This window comes from Eulemur rufifrons, chromosome 7 (assembly GCF_041146395.1).
Source record: "Eulemur rufifrons isolate Redbay chromosome 7, OSU_ERuf_1, whole genome shotgun sequence".
Classification (NCBI taxonomy): domain Eukaryota; kingdom Metazoa; phylum Chordata; class Mammalia; order Primates; family Lemuridae; genus Eulemur; species Eulemur rufifrons.
Window position 1 is genome coordinate 57,116,423 of NC_090989.1, and position 22,776 is coordinate 57,139,198.

The window sequence follows — 22,776 nt, forward strand, 5'->3', positions numbered from 1 at the left end:
GACTCAGCCCACTTGTGGTAGAGTCTTTATTTAGACTTATTTTCTTCTGTCCAATGGCTAAAGCCACCAATAGTGACCAAAACCTACATGATATTCCTCTCTGAAATGTCACTCATATCTAGCTTTCCTTTTCCATTTGTCCTGAGACATCTAGGCCCTCATCATCTCTTTTTAGGTAATAGCAACAGCTTCCTTTCTAGCTCATCCCCTTGACTCCAGATATCCCTTCCTCTCATCCATCTGGCATTTTTGGCCAAATTTATCTATTATTTCTTTGATTTGCAATTCTAGTCTTCCAATATACAATAGTTCTTCCTGGCTGTTATACTCCTTGTATACTAGGACCCTACAATATTTCTCAACCTAAATTTTCCACTCTTTGCCAACATAAATGTTTTGTTCCAATCTGCCTTCTAAAAATCTAAAATTTATTCCTAATTCTAAACATTTCCTTTTGTAGCTCTATAATTTGAAATGGCTTCTTTCTCCCCTACATCTACACAAACTCTACTGAACCTTTTAAAGATATATCTCATATTATGTTTTCAACAAACATTGTATTGATATTTATCTTAGCTTAATTCTTATAATATTCAGAGTTTGAAACTGGAATGCTTTAAGATAGTCTTACAGCTTTGGATATATAGTTTAGCCAGCATCCAAGGCTTTTTATTTCCTCCTTTACACCGTGTGTTTGAATTGAGGAATTTCATCAGGTAGATGATTAGATCATTTAGTTCCTTAAAGTGAGAGTAACATTTGTATGTGGGCATTTACTTTTAACTGAGATGCTCATAAATAATACTATATAATTCACCTTAAGAGGAAACCAGATAACATACCAATGGACAACTGATTCAAATTAACTATCATTTCAGGCAGTATGCCTATAAATTTTACAAGAGGAGGAGAAGAAATAAACTAGCAATATTAAAGAATAAGCTAACAGATTAAAGTTGCATTGTTGTAGATGCCCCTGTAAAGTGGCTCAAAATACCTGAATAATAATCTGACAATAAAAACAAAAATCAAAAGACTGTATGTAACCTCTGACCCAGTAAGCATCATGGAGCATCATGGCAAAGAAAAAACAGGGGAAACATAAGTAGTATTAATACAAATGTTACAACTCTGTGACATAATTAAGAGTGACAAGTATGTCACTGTGTAATATATAAAAATGCTCACATACTTTATATATGTGTATAATATTTAATAAAATATTAATATTTATAATATTTAGTAAAAAGAAAACAGAAAATAGTATGTACATACAGATTATGACAATTTCAGGGAAATATTTTAATTACAATTGATAACCTGAAGAAGTAAAATTAAATGTTCATTACATTTACAATTATAATATCTGTTATTATTGAAATCAGCAGAGCTTTTTAGAATGTAATATGTTTTCATACACATATTTAAAAACACAATTTTATTATTGTAGAATAGCGGCTGTAGTCACCTTCCCATCCGGGAGCTCCATGTAGCCCTCTATATCACTAGTGGCTGTTTTGCCAAATCGTCCTAGTGATCCCTGCAGCTTGAGACCAGTGAATGTTAAAGCCATTTCCCAGAACCTGCAAATGAACAAGAAAGAGACCAAATGGACCTTAGAGAAGTTTTACTTATTTTTATTTTAATACGACCCAAACATTTACGTATTTCATAGTCACATATGTTATTTCATTCATTTGTTCACCTGACTAGCATGTACTAAGTATCTACAATCTGTCAGGCAAAGTTCTAGGCAATATTAATACAGCAATGAGCAAACTAGACAAAAAAATAAAATTCTCTGCCTTCATGGAGCTGATATTTAAGAGCTGTGCTGTCTGATGCAGTAGCCACCGGCCATATGGGACTATTTGAATTTAGATTTGAATTAATTGATATTAAATAAACTTTAAAATTCAGTGTTTCAATCAGACCAGCCAACTTCAAGTGCTCAATAACTGCATGTGGCTAGTGGCTATTGTATTGAACAGCACAGAACATTCCCAACCTGGCAGAAAGTTCTATTAGATAGTACTGTTTTTGAGAATATAAATGTTTCCCCCCAAAATTCTAATTTACTACTATGTCACTCTGAGTGATCTTCTTGATCACACTGTGTCTTCATTCTCAGGTATAAAATGAAAATAACACCTATGTCATAAAATTGAAAAACTCTTAGAAAAGTACCTAGCACATAAAAGCAATCCATAAATATTAGTTATTTCTAACTTTCTTATTAATAGTCTAAACAAATGAACAATCAGAATGATGACGACAGACCACATAGAAAAAGAATTTATAATTTTATCCAATTATATAGAAAATAGATAATAGAAGGTATCAACAAACCAATAATATGAAGCCAAAAGCCTAGACAACCAAAATCCTTCTCCAAAGATATGGTAGGTCCTCTGATGATATGTTTCCATGTACTCTGGGTTTCTTTATAGTAATTCACATGTTAAATTAATTGTTCAATGTCTGTCTTTCCCCAAAAATACAGTGAAGAGAACATAAACATATTACTAAATGATAGGAAAACGTAAGGAATTGGAAATTTTTAGCCTACAGCTAGCAGAGGGTTACTTGAGAATTCCCTCCAAATTACAATTAAAAATCTGCTCAATTATTCTGTATTACTAGTGAATGAATAATAAAAAGACCAGATGTAAATTGGTAGAATAATAATTTAGGATAGATAAAAATGTCTTTCTCTTAAAGAAACACTGGGGGCCAGGTGCAGTGGCTCACACCAGTAATCCCACTACTTTGAGAGGCTGAAGCAGGAGGATTGCTTGAGGCCAGGAGTTGGAGATCAGCCTGGGAAACATAGCAAGACCCTGTCTCTACAAAAAAAAAAAAAAAAAAAACCTTACAAATTAGCCAGGTCTGGTAGCATGTCCCTGTAGTCCTAGCTTACTCAGGAGGCTGAGGCAGGAGGATCACTTGAACTCAGGAGTTTGATGCTGCAGTGAGCTATGATCGATCATACCACTGCCCTCCAGCCTGGGTGACAGAGTGAGATTCTGTCTCAAAAAAGAAAAGGAAAAAAAAAAAAGGAAGACACTGGGAATCAAGTTATTAGCAGCTTTAAGGTGGTGATGGTGGACAGTTGTTAAACAAATGCAAGAGACAAGGTGGAGCAAAGCTAGAGAAGGACAAAATCATTCCATCCTTGAAACAGACCAGGGTACAGCATGAAAAGAGCATGGAATTTGGAGTGAGACCTGAGATCAAGAGTAGGCTCTGCCACCATTTAGTACTGAGTCTTTCTTGTCAGGAATAACACTGTGACAATTCTTGTTTTACAGATGAAGATTGAGTTGCTAAAAACGAGAAATTTAGTAGTGGAAGTGAAAGCTCAATATGAATTTGGAAACACCACACCAATGTTAGTTATTAAGATACTATACAAACTCTTAGGAAGTAAAACCTATGAGAAGGCAGCACGCTATATTTAAAAGCTTTTCTTTTATCTATGCTATCTTTGGAAATAAAATCCCACGTATCAAATTAGAAAAGGTACACTGCTAGTTAGTTTTAAAAATAACACGTTTTTAAATGATCCCAATGTTAACAACAATGGCAAAAAGGTCTGCAGCTCTTAGAACGTCTTAGAAAATAGTCTTACGAGATCCACGGGCACCTCTGTTGGTCACCCGACCTACTTGATGTGGCCTGATCCCGATGTAGTCAGCTGCTCTTCGTCTTCAGGGTTGAAAGTAACCTTAAAAACTTCCTGCGAAAAAGCTTTTGTCCTCAGTATGGGTTGCTCTTCTTTCCAGTTCCAGATGGTCAGTGTGTAATCCGGGTTACTACCAACAGAGGCCAGCAAGGTACCGTCGTTGCTGAAGTCCACGTAAGCATATGCCTTCTCAGTCCCATCTGGAAGGATGAATGGGGGTCTAATAAATAAGGGCACATTTATTTCATTTTCAGAAATGTCTTATAAAAATAAAACAGAGAGGGAGACAGCCCTTGGTGATATGTATTAATGTACGAATTCCCTACAGAAACAATTTCAAAATCATTCATCACCCTTGGTTTTTAGAATGAATTACATAATATGAAGGGGGAGGGTGAAGAAGTCTTAAAATCACATTTTACATGAGAAAACCACTTTGAGAACATTCCATTTTATGAAGTGGGGGAGAAATACAAAAGCATATTAGATAGCAGAGAGAAATCAATCTACAATTTAAAATCCACCACTGAAAAACTCTAAGAAAAAAAATTGACTACTGAAATTAATTACATGAAAAACAGAATTGTAAGACAATTGTGATGGCTCATTTTATTTGTCAATTTGGCTAGACTATAGTATCCAGTTATTCAATTAAACACTAATCTAGATGTTGGCCATGAAAGTATTTTGTGGACGTGGTTAACATCTACAATCAGTTGACTTTAAGTAAAGGAGATTATCTTTGATGATCTAGGTGGGCCGCATCCAATCAGTTGAAAGGCCTTAAAAGTAAAACTGAGGTTTCCTTGAAAAGGAAGAAATTCTACCTGAAGACTACAGCCTCAACTCCTTCTCAAGAGCCTCCAGCCTGCCAGCCTGACCTATAAAGTTCAGACTTGCCAGCCCCAACAATTGCACAAGCCAATTATGTTAAAGAAATTTCTTTTCTATCTTCCACTATTTCTGTTTCTGTGGAGAATTCTGACTGATTCAATAACACTGTATCTTCTTCAGAATGTTGTAACCTTGAACATGGAATATCTCAAAGATTCTGTTGGACTTACCTCGAAGGATTCTGTAGGGCCTCAGAGAAGGATATTCATAGATGATAATATTTGGAAAACTTCCTTTTTCAGCTACTGTGAAGTGAGTTTTATACGGATGAACCTATAAAAAATAAAATCTCACTAAAATATTAAAAGAAAGATTTTAATATAAATAATCCTACTGATGCAATATTTAGTAGCCATTATTTCATATTTTGTTTATTGGGATCTACTCCAATAGAAAACTCAAAACTGAGCATCTGATAAAAACGTGATCAGGGATATGATTTAAACTAAAACTAGTAGAATACTCATTTTGAGTTTTATTTTTATTAAGGACAGTCATTTCTAATTCTACAATTTTTTAAATTGCCATTAGAAGAGCTAGAATAATGGTTCTCAATCTTTAGTGTGCATATGAATCTCTTGAAGGGCTTACTAAAACACAGATTGCAAGCCCTACCCCCAGAATTTCTGATTTAATAGGTCAGACTAGAACTTGAGAATTTGCATTTGCATTTCTAACAAGTTCCAAGGTGATGTTGATGCTATTGGTCGGGACCTTGCTTTGAGAAGCACTAAGTGAGATGAATTATTCACCCTGCATATAAATCAATCTAAATTTTGTACAGGAAAATTCATGGAATGTATGGAATCCATGTTTCCAGAGTAGGTTACATCCCAATTAAAAAAATTTCACCCTGGACAAACTTACCACAAATGAATGTAAACTTACTAGAAGTGAGAAAGATATAACATTTCCAAGCCAGACACAGAGGAAAATATAGTAAATATGCTCCAAATAAACTATTAGTGCCAGCATTTCAAATGACAGCCATAGAAGTTGAATAGAATCATATGTTCATTTCTGTTAGTTTTGTTCCCTGGTAAGCCAAATGTGCAGGGAGAGTGAATGGCTAGCCAAAAAATAAAAATAAAAATAAAAATAGGCTGTTATAAAAATAAGCTATTTGAAACACATATTGTACTCATAAAATTCTATTTTCAGATACTATTGTGCAACTCCTGGTTATATAACTAAGGAAAATAATTTTGGTTCTCAGATATAAATTGTAAATCCTGGTACCCAAGATAATGTAGCTCTTTTTCTTCCCTTCACTCTTGAGGCCAAAAGACCCAGGATAGGCTGACTTCCTACTGGCAAGCTGCCTCTTATCCTTCCATTCAAATAAACCCCTGTCACTTCAACTTGAAATAGTTTTGTGGTTACAGAATGGACGCTCAGCAAGATGACGGTAATCCTGAAACAGCTAACATTTATTGAGTGTCTACTATGTGCCAGACACTGATCTAAGTTTCCTATGCATTAACTCCTTTAAATTTCACATCAACTTTGTGAGCTTGGATAACATTGTTATCCCCATCTTATTGATGAGTAAACAGGCACAGAGAGATTAGGTAACTTGTCTGCAGTCATACAGGCTGCAGTGTGGTATGAGAGATAGGATTCAAGCCATGTATTGGAGCCAAGAAGCAAATGGGACTAACAAACAGTAGATCTCAAGCAGGTAAGGGGAACTGGATTAAGACTATATCTGTCTCGATCCTCATTTACAAAGAAATATTGTGTAGGACTACAGTCCCCAATCCCCAGGCCACAGACTGGTACTGGTCGGTGGCCTATTAGGAACCAGGCCACACAGCAGGAGATGAGCAACAGGCAAGCGAGCAAAGCTTCATCTGTATTTACAGCCACTCCCCATTGCTCACATCAACGCCTGAGCTCTGCCTTGTGTCAGATCAGCTGCTGCGTTAGATTCTCATAGGAGCACGAACCCTACTGTAAACTGTGCATGGAAGGGATCTAGGTTGCGGCTCCTTAGGAGAATCTAATGCCTGGTGATCTGAGGTGGACTAAGGCAGGGATGCTAGCACTGGGGAGCAGCTACAAAGAAAGATTATCATTAGCAGAGAGGTTTGACTGCACAACAAATATAATGTGCTTGAATCATCCCGAAACCAGCCCCCTCCTCTCCAGCCCCCACCTCCAGGTGTCCAGTCTGTGGAAAAATCGTCTTCCATGAAACCAGTCCCTGGTGCCAGAAAGGTTGGGGACCACTGGTGTAGGATATGTGATCACAGAAGTTTGAACGGAGATTCAGGAAAATCTTTTACCTTTCTAGGTCTTATCTACAGTAAGTAAAAAAGCTTCTCCTCTCCCACATTGGAGGCCGCTGTGGGACTGAGTGTGAGTGTTTTACTTTTAATGGAGACCTGAAATTAGTCACCATATCTTTTCTGGAAGATGATTTATAGGCCCCAAACACATTTCTCCCAGGTTTCTCATAGCCTTGCAAAAGTATTTCTCATCCTCAATTGGATAACAGTTTCAGAAAAGACGAGGTGACGTGGACAGTGGAGGAAGGACCTCTGTCACTCTAGGCACCAATAGCTCCAGCTCACAGGGAGAAAAGCCCTTGTGGACGTAAAACTGCTCAATATCCAGGTGGATGAGGACTAGCATTCTTGACCACACGACACTTCTGACTACTGTCCTCAACCCAAATTATTTTATAGCAAAACAGAAATTTTAAAACTATCATTGGCCACAAAGTTATAGCTAAATATGTGACAATTTAGTCCTCTGCTGATGGTGTGGCCTTCAGAGCTCCTGATACCTCATGGCCCCTGACTGCCTTCCCTCCACAAAACCCACCACCCTGGCATTTGGCCCATGCACTTCTATACACAGCTATTGCCACATTATCGTGTACTTGTGTGTCTAGTTTTTTGTTTTTCTTTTTTTAAATATAGGACTTGTCTCTTTAGATGGATTTTAAACTCTTTGAATTCATAGAGGTCATAAGATTTTCATTTAAATCCCCCACTGTATGTTCTATGTAGTGTTGGACACACAGTATTATATAATAAATTCTTGCTGAACTTATTAATTGGTCTTATAACAAACTCTTTGTGGACAGGGACTTTTATCATGTACACATCTATAGAGATAGATGATCAAGAAAGACATAAACATGACATTATCTCTCACTCCATACATCTCACTGTTTCCATAGTCAACCTCTCCCTACATCCTATCAGTGGGTCTCATATTGTTCTCCCCTCTCCATTCCCATTGCCATGTGCCTGTTTCAGTCCTCAGATCAAGAATCTCACTCACCTCTACTTCTAATCTCTGAAAGAACCTGCATGGTTATGGTGGGGAAGTCTCTTGATCTCTAGAAGCCCCAGCTTCCTTATCTTCAAAATGGGATAATAACATTACAATATTGCATGGAGATAATGTCAGTAAATGCAGCGTTTGTAATACTTGAATTGAAAGTGCCTTAGAATAAAGAAGGCTGTGTATCTTATGTGATCCCACAATACCAAGCATGGTGTTGGCACCTAACAACCACCATTGGCTGGTCTGCAGAACAATCAAAATGATGGTTTATTTTTTCCTGAAGACATACCCCAATGACACCAATTCCTTCACCACTGCTACTCTGCAGGTAGATCTGTTCCTTGGTTTTCAAATTCAGAAGGATCAGTTGGTTCCCAGCTATGTACAGTGCGATATTGCTGTCCATAAGTTGTAGGTTGGCCCGCTTTCTGCAGTCATAACCGAAAGAATGCCTGAGGGAAAGTTGCTAAGGAAAACGAGTGGGAAAAAAAAAAACCCAACCATCCTAGGGATTGGAAAAGTGATAAAACAAATACATTTTTAAAATCCATACTTTTAAAGATTTGAGGTTGAAGTAGTTGAATTTTACCATGAAATTCAAAAATTTTCTGTGTATCACTAACAATTTTCTTTTTAAACTAGGTTAAAATCCTCATACTCTGATTTAGTTAATATTTTAATTTTACTAGGGAAATCCTGAAATCACATTGTTCCTGTAGTAATAAATAAGGTTAAGCCTTCTATTTGGGTATCATAAAGAGTACAGTTGTCACCCAAATAATTTCATTTTTGTCTCTCCCACTGAAACTAAAATCACATTGTACAATGTGGGAGAAAGTCCATATCTTCATCATCTTTGGATTCACGATGCCTGTTAAGTGTGTTGACTGACCATAGTAAAAATATTATATAGGCCTCTTCCTTGACATGGCAAGACAAGATGTTTAAAATTCTGACATGTTTGTGAAATGTTAAAATACCATTTAATAACATAACTACTATAATAAACTCACATAAATATTGAAATTTAATTCATATAAATTATGAAAAGCGATTAAGCAATATATAATATAGAAGTATATATAGTATATATACTATATAACATGCAGTATATATACTATATAACATATAGTATATAAATATACATGTAGTTAATAGACTAACATTTCTGAGTTTGTTAATATACATACGCATGTGTAGGCAAGTGTGTGTGTGTGATAGAGTAAAACTGCACTAATTCAAAATAGAGGTAAAAAAAGTCTAAGTTATATAAACAGCTTTTAAATGTACATTATTAGTATAGTCAAGTTCAAATCAATATACATATGATATAAAAGTAATAAATAAGTTGAATGAGATCGTTCTATGAAAATAAATTAGAGTTGGCAAATGAAATATATAGTGTAGCTTAGGCAGACAGATTTTTTGTTTACCAGAATTTGCTGCTGGACTCCAAAGGTGAAGTATCACTGAAGAACTTTTTATTTCCTGAGCCCTTCTTTAAAAAGCAAGTTCTGATTTTAGAGGACTCCACTTACTTGTAAGTAAAAATTTTCAGAGAAAGAAATTATGTGAAACTCTTAACAAGAAGAAAATGTAGAATGTAAAAAAGAATATTTAAATTAATGCCATTTGAATTGTGAAATATAAACAAATTATCACCAACTATACCTAGCCTATCTCATTACCTAATAGTTAAATTGAAAGAGAGATAGAAAGCATTTCAGGGTATTTGATCTGTTCAAGAAAAAGGAATTTTATAAATTTAATAAAGACAGAGATGCCTAAAATTGAATCTTACATAGAAATGTGCATGAATATGTGATCCAAAGATCTAAAGTAAGCTATTCAGGCCTCAAGGAGAATACCTGGGGCCTCCTTAGCCACAGGACAAATAAAGTGTTGGTTCTAGATAAAGATCTCCTCATCTTCACAGAGCCTGCATGGGGCAGGAAGCTTTGCCTAGCCTCTTTTTCCTTTTCTTCAAAGCAGTGCTTTCACCTTTCCTTCTTGCTTCTTTCCTTTCTTTTTCTCTTCCCAGGTGTGGATATAATACTTTAGAAGGCTAAAAGTGTGTCAGTAACTATGAGAGAAGTGGGTTACCATCTCTTCACTAACTTGGATGAAAATTAGGAATCAGAGATATTCTTATTTATCTCACGTCATCATCTCGAATTTCAGGGGAAAACTCCCTCTGACACGCTACTGCTCTGATCAAAGGCCCTTTCAAACCCAGAATTCCTGAGATTGTAACTTCTCAAATCCTCCCTGTCTAAATTACAACCCAGTTGAGGGCAGAGACTGCTTCTTGCCATCTTTATTTCCCACAATGCCTAGCACACGATGTCTTGAGCCTATTAGGTATTCAATACATGTTTGTTTAATTAATTAATGCATAACGTAATAGAATCCAATCCTTTCTTTCCAGCCCCAAAGGACAGTGGCAATTAGCAGAGTTTCGAAAATGTATTTTGATGTAGCTTCAACTCTCTTTTGTCTTGTCTCACCCTTCTGCCTTACCTCTTCTTAACTTCCTGCCAGAGGCTCAGGGCCTTCAATGTTTGTTCATGCGCATCTAGGGTGTCTATTTTAATATTATTTAAACACTGTGTTAAGTTCTAGTTAATGTCTCTTATAAGTTACATCATAGTTTAGGTGATATTTCATAAGTGGTACATTTCTTGCTAAAATAAATTGATTTAGAAGATACAAACTTTAAAACTGAAATAGAATCAATATAATTATTAAAAGGTTAATTAAAAGAGTACTTAGGGGATTTAGGGGATACATGACAACTGACCACTTAGAATTTCTTACAACATACAAAGATTATATTTGTTCCATCTCCAGGGAGTAGAACTAAGTCCAATGGGGACCATCCCAGAGAAGGCAGATTTTGATCCAAAGCCTCAAAGAGCTCTCTAATAATGCAAGCTCTCCAAAAATAGGATAAGCTACTTCACGATTTCCATGGTGTTGAAAGTATTCAAGAAAAGGCTACATAGCTTATATAGCCACTAGTCCAGAATGACCAGAGAATATTCATACATTGGAATAAAAGTTGAGGTCCTTTTGACTGAGCTGTTTAGAGCCTAGGCATGTGTCTCCAATAAAGACCCTCCCATCCTAGAGCAGAGGGTTCCCAGTGCTAGGGCTGAGGGAAGGCAGCAGGTGCAAAACCAGCTGGGAAGCTTTAGCAGAGTACATATGCCCAAGCCTGTCTCCACACAGAAATAGCTCAGTGGGTCCAGGAAGGCATCAGAGCATTGTGTACTTCAGGAAAAGCTTCCAGGTGACTCTGATATACCACCTCCACCCCACTGGAAAAAAAAATAGACTAAAAGAAAGCAAACAGCATTACTTTCATCAGAAACTTGTCCAAAGACCCCCCAAAGAAAAGCCCTGAAGAGAGAAAATTCCAGGTTACAAGATGATTCCAGGTGGACTAGTTGAGTTACACTTGGGATTTAACAACATGTTCTATTTTTATGTAAAAAGCAAAACCGAGTCAGGGAGTGTACCACCCTATCTCTGTAAGCACACCTTGTATGAGAGGCCAGCTGGGGGTTTAGGCCATGTGGTGATAACCATTACCTGTCCAAAGGCAAGCAATTGCTAGCTAAGGACCTCAAAGGAAACCATATTCTACCCGCTTCACAAAGCCAACATCATAAAGTGACAACAAACACTAAATCCCCTTGTCAGTCATCCCAATTTTACATATCTTCATAGACTCTTATTCTCCAGACCCATTAAAATATACTATTTTGTACCCTACTTCCTCAGGATCACTTCTCTGATAACTCATCTAATATATAATGTGAAAGTACTAATGCCTGACAATGGTCAGATCAGTGCTTCAAGAAGGGAAATCAATGATTTAACATGACAGGCACTGGCAATGAAGGCCAAGCTGGCAGAGGTGGTGAATGGGAATAAGAGGCCTTCTGGTCTCCTTCACTTCGTGTCTCATGAACTGCAGCCTTTTTCACCTGTGCAAAGGACAGCCAGAAAATATCATTTCTCTTTATTGTTATTTGGCATCAAACAAAAGCTTAGTTTAAATTAAGATCATACATTTCTATCTCAAATTCTCTAAGGTCCAAGATTCTTAGAATTGCCCAAGACAGCGGTTGGCAAACTTTTTCTGCAAAGGACAGGTAGTAAATATTGCAGGCCTTGTAGGCCAGATGGTCTCTGTCACTACTTAACCCCCCTGCCCTTGTAGCGTGATGGCAGCAATAGATAAAATGTAAACAGACGAATGCGCCTGTGCTGCAGTATAACTCTATCTACAAAAACAGGTGGGAGGGCAGATTTGGTCCATGGATTGTAGTTTGCCAACCCCTTACCTAAGAAACTAGAATACCCCAATTATACATATTTAGCTAGAGTGGATACACGAGTGTGAGAAGATCCAGTGGTATGTTCGAATCTGGAGTCACAAAAGGCATTGAAGCAAGCTCCATATAATCATAGTAGAAGCTCTCTGATATTTTCTTCTTAACTTCCTCTTCTGCTTCTTCTGCAGCTGGGGCAGGGGTTTCCTGAGATACTAGGAAATTAAAATATTTTAACTAAGAAGAGTGTCTGGTGAATCCAAAATTGTATTTCCCAAAGACAGGAGAAATGTACGTAGCCTGCAATACTCCAGCAGTAAGTACCCCTACTGGCCTGAACGTAGGATGCCACCCACCAATGAGCATGGGAGGAAGGACCAACATGCCTGTCAGGGGGGATGCTGAGATCTGTTCATGGCTGTAACAGTCTCAAAGAGCAACTCCCAGTCAGTTCCAAGGGAGAGCTGGAGAACTCTCACTAATCTGGGGTAGAGCACTCCTCAGGCCCTCTCAAAACCTACAAGACTGAGTCTGAGAGTTCTATACATGGTTCTCAGAAATGGAATATATAACTCCAGGGCTGCTAAACTACCCTACCAAAATATGTGCAATACTTTTCCTTTTATCATTCCCACATATCCACATCCAGCAAATTTCTCTTGCTGTGGATTTAAAACCATTCAATTTATTAAAACAGTGGCAATTACTGACAGAGAACTAATAATACTTACATCTAGTGATTTCCAAATCATCATCTTGAAATGAACTTGAACTTCCTTCCAAACCTTCCAAATCTATGTCTTCATCCTCTAAATATGAATCTTCTCCTTCAATAAATGTTTCATCTGTGGTATCTTCTTTCATAGGAGCTATTAAAAATAATTTGTTTTAGTAATTCCTAAATTTTGAATTAAGCATTTTCTTATTCTCAGAGTAGCTAAAACTTCCAATTTGCTTATTGTTAAATTTGGTCAATTTTAATACATACTCAAAAATACCTAGAAGAATCATTTTATTTGGTCAGTCTCGTAACTTTACAAAATGAAAAATTCTTTTCTGTGAGTTAATCTCCATTTTCAGTTCATTTCCCGTCTATTTCCCATCACTGCTTACTTAACAGGGAAATAAAAGATAAAAGAAGAGAGTGATTACTATGCCACGGTCATAATTTCGATTCAATTTGATTTTACCAACTTTTATAGAGGACCAGTTATTTTAAAGACAAATAACGCTTATTGAAGAATAACCTTCTCTGAGTATGATTATTTCCCTTAGAAGTGATATCCCAGGAATAAATTAGAATATGAGCTCCAGGACAATGTAGGCAGGAAAGAGAATTGGAATGGGAATAGAATGAGCTCAGGTGTAAGCCAACATACAAATCAAGTCCAAACATGGGTATGGTTAAGTTACATAATGTTGAACAGGTGAAAATTAGGGCTTTCGAAAGAATACGGGAAAAAAATGGCAAGTGTATTACTAGGTACCAGAGGTATTAATACCTAGTAGAGGCTCCCAGTGAGGAAGTCATCGATCCGGACCTGCCACAACGCTAGAGGACCGCTCCCACACAGGAACAGCGGTGTGAATCCACGGAGAATCAGCATGGGACAAACAGAGCGAGTGAGGTCTGAGGTGAACGAAAATTGGGAACGCGGGACAGACACTAGCCAGCGGAGTGCCTGTCGGCTACACCCGCCCCCAGCTGGGGCGGGTGCAGCCTCTTGGGAAAGCAGCTTGCTCTCCTCAATGACCTCCGCTCCCAATTGAATAGAGCCCTGCCTCAGGCCAGGGCAGAATCACCGAGGGATACGTGGGGCATTGCAGACAGGAGGCTTTTTTGGGAAAATACCTTAGAACCTGGGGGCTCTCAGCTGAGACAGTGCTTGGTGAGGAGGGACGGATCTGCACCAGGGTGGAAAAACACAAAAGATTCCCGGACAGGAAATAGCGTTGTACCCCGTGCTGCCTTTTTCGGCAGTTCTCCAGCGGTCGCCCCTGGTGCGTGTCCTTGCTGGCCAGCCCCCGGGCAGTGGCCGTCTCTGCCTGCCAGGGAGCCAGTCCCCTCCAGCCCCGGAGCTCTGCAGGCGCCATCTTGAAAGCGAGGGCGAAACGGCTCGGGAGCCATAAAGTGCGGAGCGGCTCTCTCTGCCTGGCGCCCTCTGCTGGTCTCTGAACCAACGCCAGGAGTGCGGGATATGTATGAGCACGCTGGGTAGCAATAAATGGTGAACAACTTGGACCCTGGGGGAATCTCTGCCGGGGCCACGCTCGGCGTGAAGGAGCAGAGCTGCACTAAGGCGTAAAAAAAAAAAAAAAGAAGAAGAAGAAGAAGAAGAATAGGCTCGCCGAACTATGTATTTTATTCTTGGTGAATTGTTCTGGTTTTTTTTTTTTGAGGCGGCTCACGAGCCGGACAGCCTCGGCGGGCACCTTTGCCCTCCGGGCCTGTGGCTGCTGCACCTTTTTGAGCGCGGAGGCTGGATCCCCACCACCCTCGGAGCTGTGCGGGCGCGCAGACGCCATCTTGAAATCCACTGCGAAACCGCCCGGGACCCAGCTGGGCGGGCGTGAAGGGGCGGAGCTGCGCTAAGGCGTAGAAACAAAAACTTTGAATCCCCGAACTATATACTTCAGATTTGTGTATCTTTCCGCTTTGCGGAGTGGTGTGGTGCTATGTAGTTTGTTTTTGTTCATTTTTGTTGGTGTTTTTGGTTTGGTTTTTTGTTTCTTTTTTTTTTCTTTTTCTTTTTCTTCTTTTCTTTTTCCTTTCTCTTTCTTTTTCTCCTCTTTCTTTTCTTTCTTTCCTTTTCTTTTCTTTTCTTTCTTCTCTCTTTTTGCCTTCTAACTGGGGACCCACGGTGAGCTTCGGAACGGGCCAGGTCCCTGGCTCTGGTACATACCGGATCCTGAGTAGTCACCCCCAGCGCCGGTGATCTACGGGCACACAATCGCCATCTTAGGGCCCACAGCCAAGTCACTGCTGAGCAATAGGGTACCAAGAGGCTCCCTGGACGGCCCCCTCCCCTAGTCCACGGACCTTATATAGGGGCCCCGCCCATGTGTAAACACTGAATACTTCTCGAGAAGCGAGAGTGTGGAACCTGATCCCTGGGGACATTGGGCCAAGGCAGACTTTTGCCCGTGGGAGCTACAGCAACTGGGGCACTGAGCAAGCGAGGGCACCGTCCTCTCCCCATAGCTAGTATCTTGCCTGCAGATAGAGACAGAAACCTCCCCTATAGAGGAAGAACCAAAGGGAAACAAACAAACAAACAAAGAGAAGTTCGGTCTACTACTAGTGTGGACCCTGCCTGCCTTCTGAAAGACCACAACACAGTGTCCTAACTCGCCAAAGCGGTCTTGGATCACTCCAATCCTCTAGAATTGGACCCATCAGAAGCAGTCCCCCAATGGAAACAGAAAAATCTCTAAACAATACACAACAGTCTCCCCCTCTTGCCAAAAGAAGCAACATACCTGGACTGTTTCACAGCCTAAGAATAGAGCACAAAGAGTGCTGTTAACCAGACTAAATCTATAAGAAAAGATCCAATGATAAATCTAGATGGGAAGGGCCCAGCGAAAAAACACGAAGAGCACAAAGAATCAAACGGAAAGCTCATCCCCAAAGAGAAATACCAACTCCCAACCATTTGACACAAACCAGACTCAAAACACCAACATGTCACAGGAAGATTTCCAATTATGCATCATAAACAAGCTGAATAATATACAAGAATCAATGGATAAACAACACAAGGAAAACACACAAAAAAAATACAGGATTTGGAGGAAAAATTCACTAAAGAAATTGAAATATTGAAGAAAAACCAAACTGAACTCCTAGAAGTGAAGAATTCACTCAGAGAGCTACAAAACACTGTGGAAAGTCTCAAGAGCAGGGTAGATCAAACAGAGGAAAGAATCTCAGAAATTGAAGATAACTTCTTCCAACTAAATAAGTCAGTCACAGAGATAGATCAAAAAAGTAAGAGAAATGATCTGAGTCTTCAAGAAATGTGGGATTATGTGAAGAAACCTAACTTGAGAGTTATTGGCATTCCTGAGGGTGAAGAAGATAATAAGCAAGGGTTGGACAAGCTATTTGAAGACATAATCAAGGAAAACTTTCCAGGCCTTGCCAATACTCTAGACATACAGATTCAAGAAGCTCAAAGGACCCCTGGGAGATTCATAGCAAATAGGAAAACACCACGCCACGTAGTCATCAGGCTGACCAAAATATCCACTAAAGAGTCTCTTCTCTGAGCTGTAAGGAGAAAGAAACAAGTAACTTACAAAGGAAAACCCATCAGAATCACACCAGATTTCTCAGCTGAAACCTTACAAGCAAGAAGAGGTTTGGGCCCCTTTTCACACTTCTAAAACAGAATAATGCCCAGCCTAGAATCTTGTACCCAGCTAAGCTAAGTTTTCTATACGAAGGAGAAATCAAGACATTCTCAGATAAACAAAGGTTGAGGGAATTCACCAAGACAAGACCAGCCCTCCAAGAAGTACTCAAAAGAGAATTACACACGGATCAGCACAAGAAGATCCACGACTGTAAAACTACTCAAGAGCTAAAGATCAAATTCCAGATACCACAATGGCTCAGGAGAGAAAACATCGCAATGAAGTTCTACCCAACAAGCTGAACAAAAAAACTGTCTCACCTATCAGTTTTCTCAATAAATGTGAATGGCTTGAATTCCCGGCTCAAGAGACATAGACTGGCCCAATGGATAAAAAAACACAAGCCAAGTATCTGCTGTCTTCAAGAAACTCACCTAATCTGCAAAGATGCATTTAGACTCAAAATAAAAGGATGGAAATCGATATTTCAAGCAAACGGTAACCAAAAGAAAGCTGGCGTGGCAATCTTAATTTCCAATAACTTAGCTTTCAAACCAACAAAAATAATAAAAGACAAAGATGGCTACTACATACTGATTAAAGGCACAATTCATCAAGAAGCCATGACTATACTCAATATATATGCACCCAACCTAGGTGCACCTAGATTCATAAAGCAAACCCTACTAGATCTCAACCAAATGATAGATAACAATACTGTAATAGCTGGAGACTTTAACACCCCACTGACAGTACAGGACAGATCCTCTAAACAGAAAATAAACAAAGACATAATGGACCTAAATAGAATGCTAGAACAAATGGGCATGGCTGACATCTATAGGACATTCTACCCAAAGTCCACAGAATATACATTCTTCTCATCAGCTCACGGGACATTCTCTAAGATTGCCCAGGTCCTAGGACATAAAGCATGTCTTAAAAAATTCAAAAAAATAGAAATTATACCATGCATCTTCTCAGATCACAGCGGAATAAAAGTAACAATGATCACAAACAGAAACCCTCACTCTTACTCAAAGTCATGGAAGCTAAATAACTTTCTCCTGAATAATTATTCTATAAAGGAAGAAATCAAGATGGAAATCAAAAATTTCTTTGAATTAAATGACAATGGAGATACAACTTATCAACCAAACAACAACCAAAATCTATGGGACGCAGCTAAAGCAGTCCTGAGAGGAAAATTCATATCCATAAATGCCTATATCAAAAAGACAGAAAACATGAAAATAGACAACCTAACGAATAGACTCAAAGAGCTGGAGAAAGAAGAACAGAACGATCCCAAACCCAGCAGAAGGCGAGAAATTACTAAGATCAAATCAGAATTAAATGAAAAGGACAACAAAGAAACTATAAGGGAAATTAATAAAACAAAAAGTTGGTTCTTTGAAAAGATAAACAAAATAGACACACCTATGGCTAGACTAACCAAGAGCACAAAAGTAAAGTCTCTAATAACTTCCATTAGGAGAAATCACAACCGATGCTACAGAGATACAAGATATCATCTATGAATTCTACAAAAATCTTTATGCACACAAACTGGAGAATGCAGAGGAAATGGACAAATTTTTAGAAACACATAGTCTTCCCAGGCTCAACCAGGAAGAAATAGAGTACCTGAACAGACACAATATCAACAACTGAAATCGAAACAGCAATAAAAAACCTGCCCAAAAAGAAAAGCCCTGGTCCAGATGGGTTCACACCTGAATTTTACCATACATACAAAGAAGAACTGGTGCCCATCCTACATAAACTATTCCCCAATATTGAGAAGGATGGAATTCTCCCCAACACGTTCTACCAAGCCAATATAACATTGATACCAAAACCTGGAAAGGACGCAACAAAAATAGAGAACTACAGACCAATTTCCCTCATGAATATGGATGCAAAAATTTTCAATAAAATACTAGCAAATCGAATCCAAGTACTTATCAAAAAAATAATCCACCACGACCAAGTGGGCTTCATCCCAGAGATGCAGGGGTGGTTCAACATACGTAAATCTATAAATGTAATTCACCACATAAATAGAAGCAAAAACAAAAACCATATGATACTCTCATTAGATGCAGAAAAAGCATTTGACAAAATTCAACACCCTTTTATGATAAAAAACGCTTAACAAAATAGGCCTAGATGGAACCTACCTAAAAATGATACGAGCCATATATGACAAACCCACAGCCAACATCATTCTGAATGGGGAAAAACTGAAAGCACTCCCACTTAGAACTGGAACCAGACAGGGCTGCCCACTATCTCCATTACTTTTCAACATAGTATTGGAAGTCCTTGCGAGAGCTATCAGGCAAGAGAGCAGAATCAAGGGAATCCAAATAGGGAAGGAAGAGATCAAACTCTCACTTTTTGCTGATGATATGATGTTATATCTGGAAAACCCCCAGGATTCAACCATGAGACTCCTGGAATTGATTAACGAATACAGCAAAGTCTCAGGCTACAAAATTAATATACACAAATCAGAGGCATTTATATATGCCAATAACAGTCAATCGGAAAACCAAATTAAAGACTCAATACCCTTCAAAATAGCAACAAAGAAAATAAAATATCTAGGTATATACCTAACTAAAGAGGTAAAGGACCTCTATAAGGAAAACTATGAAACACTGAGAAAAGAAATAGCAGAACTTGCAAATAGATGGAAAAATATACCATGCTCGTGGATCGGAAGAATCAACATTGTTAAAATGTCTATACTACCCAAAGTGATCTACAGATTCAATGCAATCCCTATTAAATTACCAACATCATTCTTTACAGACATAGAGAAAATAATTATACACTTTGTATGGAATCAAAGAAGACCCCGTATAGCAAAAGCAATTTTAAGCAACAAAAACAAAATGGGAGGTATTAATTTGCCAGACCTCAAACTATACTACAAGGCCGTGGTTCTTAAAACAGCCTGGTATTGGCACAAGTGCAGGGACACAGACCAGTGGAACACAACAGAAAATCCAAATATAGAACCATCCTCATATAGTCACCTAATTTTTGACAAAGCGGGAAAGAATATACTCTGGGGACAAGAATCCCTATTCAATAAATGGTGCTGGGAGAATTGGTTAGCCACTTGTAGAAGACTGAAACAGGACCCACAGCTTTCACCTCTCACAAAAATCAAATCACGGTGGATAACAGACTTAAACCTTAGGCGTGATACAATCAGAATTCTAGAAGAAAATGTAGGAAAGACTCTTACAGACATTGGCCTAGGCAAGGAATTTATAAAGAAGACCCCCAAGGCAATCACAGCAGCAACAAAAATAAATGAATGGGACATGATTAAATTAAAAAGCTTCTGCACAGCCAAAGAAACAGTCACGAGAATAAACAGACCACCTACAGAATGGGAAAAAATTTTTGCATACTACATGTCAGATAAAGGACTGATAACAAGAATCTATTTAGAACTCAGGAAAATCAGCAAGAAAAAATCAAGCAACCCTATCAAAAAGTGGGCAAAGGACATGAATAGAAACTTCTTGAAAGAAGATATAAGAATGGCTAACAAACATATGAAAAAATGCTCAACATCCCTAATCATCAGAGAAATGCAAATCAAAACCACAATGAGATATCACTTAACCCCAATAAGAATGGCCTTTATCAAAAAAACCCAAAACAACACATGTTGGCGTGGGTATGGAGAGACAGGAACACTAATACACTGCTGGTGGGACTGCAAACTAGTGCAACCCCTGTGGAAAGCATTATGGAGGTATCTTAAACAGATTCAAGTAGACCTGCCATTTGACCCAGCAATCCCATTACGGGGCATATACTCAAAGGAAAAAAGGTCATTCTGTAACAAAGACACATGTACCCGAATGTTTATAGCAGCACAATTCACAATAGCAAAGATGTGGAAACAACCCAAATGCCCATCAATATATGATTGGATTAGTAAGCTGTGGTATATGTTTACCATGGAATATTACTCAGCTATAAGGAATAATGAAGATACGACATCTCTATGGTTCTCCTGGAGAGAGTTGGAACCCATTCTATTAAGTGAAGTATCCCAAGAATGGAAAAACAAGCATCACATATACTCACCAGAAAATTGGTTTCCCTGAACATCACCTAAATACACATCTGGGAACGACACCAATCAGATATCAGACTGAGGTGGGGGGAGGGGGAGGGGATGGGGGTATGCCTACACAATGAGTGCATTGCGCACCGTTTGGGGAATGGTAACACTTGAAGGTGCTGACTCGGGAAGGGGTGGTGGGGAAGGGAGGGATATATACCTACATGATGGGTGCAACGCGCACTACCTGGGGAACAGACACGCCTGGAGCTCTGACTTGGGGGGAAAGGCGGTACATGGGCAACGTATGTAACCTGCAATTCTGTATCCCCCATAACAATAAGATAAAAAAAATTTTTTTTTGATAAAAAAAAAATAAAAATAAAAATAAATAAAATGTCTTGATCAGGAAAAAAAAATATCTAGTAGATATGAAACGAGACTAAAAGATTAGGAAAAAGGCCCAAGATTAATATGATTGAAACATAAAAGCTGGGCCAAACCAATTAGCTGAACAACAGGACAGCGTTCCTTGGGATTCATGTATTTGGATGGAGAGAAAGTAATCCTAGGTACCTAAATGGGGAAAACACATAATAGGGCCCTCGGGAACTACTCTCCAATAATACCTTAGCTCTTTTTTATATAAAGACATGAAAAAGATATAGATGATCTGAACACCACCATCAACTATCCTAATCTGATATTTATAAAACACTACACCTACCAATACAGAATACACATTCAAGCACACCTGAGTCATTTAATAAGACAGATCACTTGCTGGAACATAAGACCAGTTTCAATGAATTTAAAATGATTTAAATCATATAGAATGTGTATGTTCTCTGATCACAACAGAAGTAAATTAGAAGTAAAAAACAATAAGATACTTGGAGAACACCTCCAAATATTTGGAAATTAAATAACATAATAAAAAATAATGTATGGGTCAAGGAGAAATCAACAAAGAAAATTAGAAAATATTTCAAATTAAATCATAATTAAAATACAACATGTCAAAAGTTGTGGGCTGCAGCTAAGGCAGTGCTTAGAGGGAAATTTATAGTTAGATATATATATATATATATATATATATGAAAAGAAGAACAGACAAAAAAATCAATGACCTACAGTTTCACCTCAGGAAACTAGAAAAAGAAATCCAAAGAACACCCAAAGCAAGTAGAAGGAAGTAAATAATAAAAAACAATAAATAATAGAAATAACAAAAATAAGAGCAAGATTCAATGAGATAAAGAGCCAACAAACAACAGAGAAAATTAGCAAAGCCAAAATCTTATTCTTTGAAAAGATCAACAATACTGATAAACTCTTAGACCAATCAAGAAATAAAAGAGCAGCAATATAAATCTTCAATATCAGGAGTGAAAATAGATCCTACTGGCCGGGCACAGTGGCTCATGCCTGTAATCCTAGCACTCTGGGAGGCCGAGGCGGGAGGGTCGCTCAAGGTCAGAAGTTTGAGACCAGCCTAAGCAAGAGCGAGACCCCGTCTCTACTAAAAATAGAAAGAAATTATATGGACAGCTAAAAATATATACAGAAAAAATGAGCTGGGCATGGTGGCACATGCCTGTAGTCCCAGCTATTGGTAGGCTGAGGCAGAAGGATTGCTTGAGCCCAGGAGTTTGAGGTTGCTGTGAGCTAGGCTGATGCCATGGCACTCACTCTAGCCCAGGCAACAGAGTGAGACTCTGTCTCAAAAAAAAAAAAAAAAATTAATTAAAAAAAAAAATTAAAAAAAAATAAAGAAAATAGATCCTACAGAATTATGCCAACAAATCTGACAATTAAGAAGAAATGTACAAATTCCATGAAAGATGCAAACTTACAAAACTTAGAAAAGAAGAAATAGACAACACTCTATTATTAAAGAAATTGAATTCATAGTTAAAATTTTCCCATTAAGAAAATTCCATGCCCAGATAGCTTCGCTGGTAAATTCTACCAAACATTTAAGGAAGAAATAATACCAATTCTACTCAAAATATTGCTGAAAATAGGAGAGACCAAAATTCTTCCTAACTTATTATATAATACTAGCAATAATTTAGTCCTTTGATAAGAACCAGAGAAAT

General features: G+C 38.2%; 1 protein-coding gene across 1 annotated transcript in view; it reads right to left on the bottom strand.

The window, feature by feature from the left end:
* CFAP44 (cilia and flagella associated protein 44) overlaps positions 1 to 22,776 on the bottom strand; it is a 103,519-nt gene that overhangs the window by 78,270 nt on the left and 2,473 nt on the right. Inside the window, exons 2-7 of the mRNA XM_069472618.1 lie at positions 12,951 to 13,088; positions 12,281 to 12,434; positions 8,169 to 8,331; positions 4,750 to 4,852; positions 3,669 to 3,885; positions 1,469 to 1,583 (exon numbers count right to left, since the gene is read on the bottom strand). Coding sequence (XP_069328719.1) covers positions 1,469 to 1,583; positions 3,669 to 3,885; positions 4,750 to 4,852; positions 8,169 to 8,331; positions 12,281 to 12,434; positions 12,951 to 13,088 — 890 coding nt within the window. The remainder of the gene's footprint in view (positions 1 to 1,468; positions 1,584 to 3,668; positions 3,886 to 4,749; positions 4,853 to 8,168; positions 8,332 to 12,280; positions 12,435 to 12,950; positions 13,089 to 22,776) is intronic.